The sequence below is a fragment of the Fulmarus glacialis genome, unplaced genomic scaffold (genome assembly GCF_000690835.1).
Source record: "Fulmarus glacialis isolate BGI_N327 unplaced genomic scaffold, ASM69083v1 scaffold29554, whole genome shotgun sequence".
Lineage (NCBI taxonomy): Eukaryota > Metazoa > Chordata > Aves > Procellariiformes > Procellariidae > Fulmarus > Fulmarus glacialis.
In genome coordinates, this window is record NW_009210353.1 from 1 (window position 1) to 3,135 (window position 3,135).

The window sequence follows — 3,135 nt, forward strand, 5'->3', positions numbered from 1 at the left end:
AGCCTCGGAGCTGTCCAAGGACCTGATGCCCGGGCCGTACCCCCGGACACCGGAGGAGCGGGCAGCTGCTGCAAGGAAGTACAACATGCGGGTGGAAGACTACGAGCCCTACGCCGACGACGGCTTTGGGTGAGTGGCGGCGTCCCGTGCCCCTGCAGCCGGGGAGCAGGCCCTTTGCGGGGAGGAGCTGCAGGCCGGTAGTCTCTGTTGAACGCCTGGAGATGCTGTGCTGTGAGCGTAGAGCTTTGAAGGCGTACATCCGTGTTTTAAAGCAGGAACAAATGGAATGAGTTGGAGGCCTGTGTGAATCAAATACTGTATGAGAGACTTCATATGCTGTTGTAATGCAAGGCTAAGAGGGATGAACGGAAAGCCATCTCTGGAATAAAGATGTCAGGAGATGTTTAAATGTTGGGGAGTATTTTGACATGCGTAAAATGCTAGACAACTAAGGTTCTGTGTTTCAGTTAAGCTTGCATTTTCTTCCAGCTAGTATAGCCCAAAAAGGCCACTTTGAAGAATGCTATTTGTTACAATGACTGGTATAAAGGTGATGATTGTTGTGCTAGTTGCGTGTATGCATTTAAAAAATGTATATACATAGGAGCTGTAAAAACAAAGTGATGTTTAAGTCTTCCATTTCCATAGGCCTATCCTATACTACATTTTTGTCTCCTACAAAATGTATCTAAATTAATACAGATTTCTGGTATGTTTGGGTTTTTGTCTGTTTCTCACAGGTATGGTGACTACCCCAAGCTCCCTGATAAGTCTCTTCATGAGAGAGACCCCTGGTACCAGTGGGACCAGCCAGACATAAGGCATAACTGGGGAGAGCCGGTAGGAATGCTAGTAGCACTTTTCATTGTGATTACAAGGCTACTGTTGCTAAATACTAACATACACATCTTGGTAGTGCTTTCTGTTTAATTCTTTGTGTAATTGCATCCCCAAGTGCAGGTGTGTGTTGCCTACACAAGCAGGGACAGTCAGTTGGAGGGAAACTTAGGCTATGGCCATCAGGGTAAATATTTTGAAAGTGCTGAGGAATGTTAACATCTTATTACAAACTTAAGTTTCTCTGTAGGAATAGGAAAGTCTCATCCATTTTCTTTGCCTGATCTGACTCTATGAGAGCTCAGTTCAGAATCATTTAGCAAAGAAGCCATTGTTTGAGTAAAGTCCTTTTAGTACGACGGAAGTAGCTATTGCCGCTTTATTACTCCAGGGTTGTTTTGGGATAGAATACAAATGAGGAGGTTTTCTCTGAAGAAAGTTTGCAAGATATCCTTAAGAGAAATGGATGAATAGAGCATCTGTGTTAACTTTCAAAATCTAAGTTCCTTAGACTTCTTGTTGGGAGTAACTTTTCAGTTAGTTAGTGCATGGTCTTTCTGTGAATAACTGCAATCTAGCTGTGATTACTGAACTTGGTAATTGGCTTGAGCTCTCCTTACTAAAAGTAGAGATTATGTAGGCATGTGTGTGCGATATATCATAGTATAAACATGCCAGAGCATCATAGCATGTGTATCACAGTAAAGTGCGTGTTGTAATGACTGTAGAAGCACATGAAAAAACCCGTGGTGATTCTGTGTTGTTGTGGTGCTTGGTACAGGAAGGCTTGTATGGATACCCTTACATGTGGGGTTGGCAGTGGGGGACCAAGTGGAATATACTGGTGCATTCCACTGTGAACAGATGCCTCTGTTTAGGCAACTGAATTCTGCTCAGTCTGACTCTCTGGGTTTGATAGCAAATGGCTCTGTGTGCAAAGGGGAAAGCTGGGGAGCTAGCGGCAGTAGTTAGGTTGCAAATTAATGAGTTATCTGCTTTCATTAATGTGAAAGGAGACTATAGGCAGAGCATACTTGGGACTTCCCTATGTATGCTTCAAGGCAGAAGCTTAAATGCCCTTCTGCTTCAACCAGGAAGGGCATTAGCTTGTTACCAGCCCTGCTCTTGTCATAGAGTAACAGCGGCAGGTGCTCTACCTGTTTTGAGGAACCAGCTTCCAAGTGGCAGGTGGTTTTTTCTTTGTTTGAAATAACACTGCTACTTCTGTTTGGGTATGTGACTGAACTTCCGTAAATGAGGGTACCGATTTATACCATGCCTTTTCAACAGTGTTGGGGAACAAATCTAAGATGGTGTGATTTATGTATATAAATAAAAGCTGTTGCTATCCTATAATAAAGCATATTGCCTGGTATAAGCATAGGATGGAATTTGGAGTCATGAGTTTTACAGTAAGTGACAACTTGCTGTGACTGTAGGTAGATCACTTATCTCCTCTGTGGCTCTATCTCCACTTGCGAGGTGGAGATGAAACAGCTTCTGGCAGCTTTGTGAATGCTGTAAAGCACTTCTTCCCTTGATAAAAGCAGCTTGAGCACTGTTGGTAAATGTGCAGCCGTTTTCCTTTGTTCTTTAGATGCACTGGGACTTTGACATGTATATTCGGAACCGCGTTGATACGTCCCCCACTCCAGTTCCCTGGCACACCATGCGCAAGCACTTCCTTGTCTTTTTGAGTACCATGCTGATCATGTTTGGTCTTGGAGAGATCTATCCGTCTTACAGGCCTGTGGTGAGTGACACCCTTGGGTAAAGGGAGGAAAAGTAGCCGTGTTTCTTGTCACTGCCGATGCCCAGAAGAGTGGTTTTGCTGAAGCTGAGTGATGAGTGTGAATGCAAAACCCTGCCGCTGGCAGGGGATGAGCCAATCCAGCCTGAGTTGTTCTGTTGACTGGCTTGGCTCAGCTCACAGGTTCTGTTTCATGGGGAGCAGTTGCTGTTCACAGAGAGCTAACTTTAAGCTATGCTTCTTACAGTATCCCTTCTTTGGTCTAGGTATTCTCCTTCCCTGTGTGCATCTGCTTGAGGGAGATGCTTTATCTCTTCTCCTGCCCTGTATTTTTAGTTATGTCTCATCATCTGGATCATTTGGAATATACTTCTGAAAAATATGTCTGAGTACACAAACAGCTTTTGCACTATATTATCCTCATGCTGTGAGATGAACTGTTGGTTAAGATTAAATGCAAGACCACCTTGATGTTTCTGTTAAAGGACATGGGTTTATACAAAGAACTCTGTCTCTGAATTTACTTTCCTTGTACTCTAATATTCCTG

The 3,135-nt window shown here is 43.8% G+C and overlaps 1 protein-coding gene across 1 annotated transcript in view; it reads left to right on the forward strand.

The window, feature by feature from the left end:
* Positions 1–7: 7 nt before the first annotated feature.
* The window catches only part of NDUFB8 (NADH dehydrogenase (ubiquinone) 1 beta subcomplex, 8, 19kDa), a 3,539-nt gene continuing 411 nt past the window's right edge, over positions 8–3,135 (forward strand). The window contains exons 1-3 of the mRNA XM_009577149.1: positions 8–129; positions 741–840; positions 2,435–2,590. Of these exons, the coding sequence (XP_009575444.1) occupies positions 26–129; positions 741–840; positions 2,435–2,590 (360 nt within the window). The 5' untranslated portion in view covers positions 8–25. The remainder of the gene's footprint in view (positions 130–740; positions 841–2,434; positions 2,591–3,135) is intronic.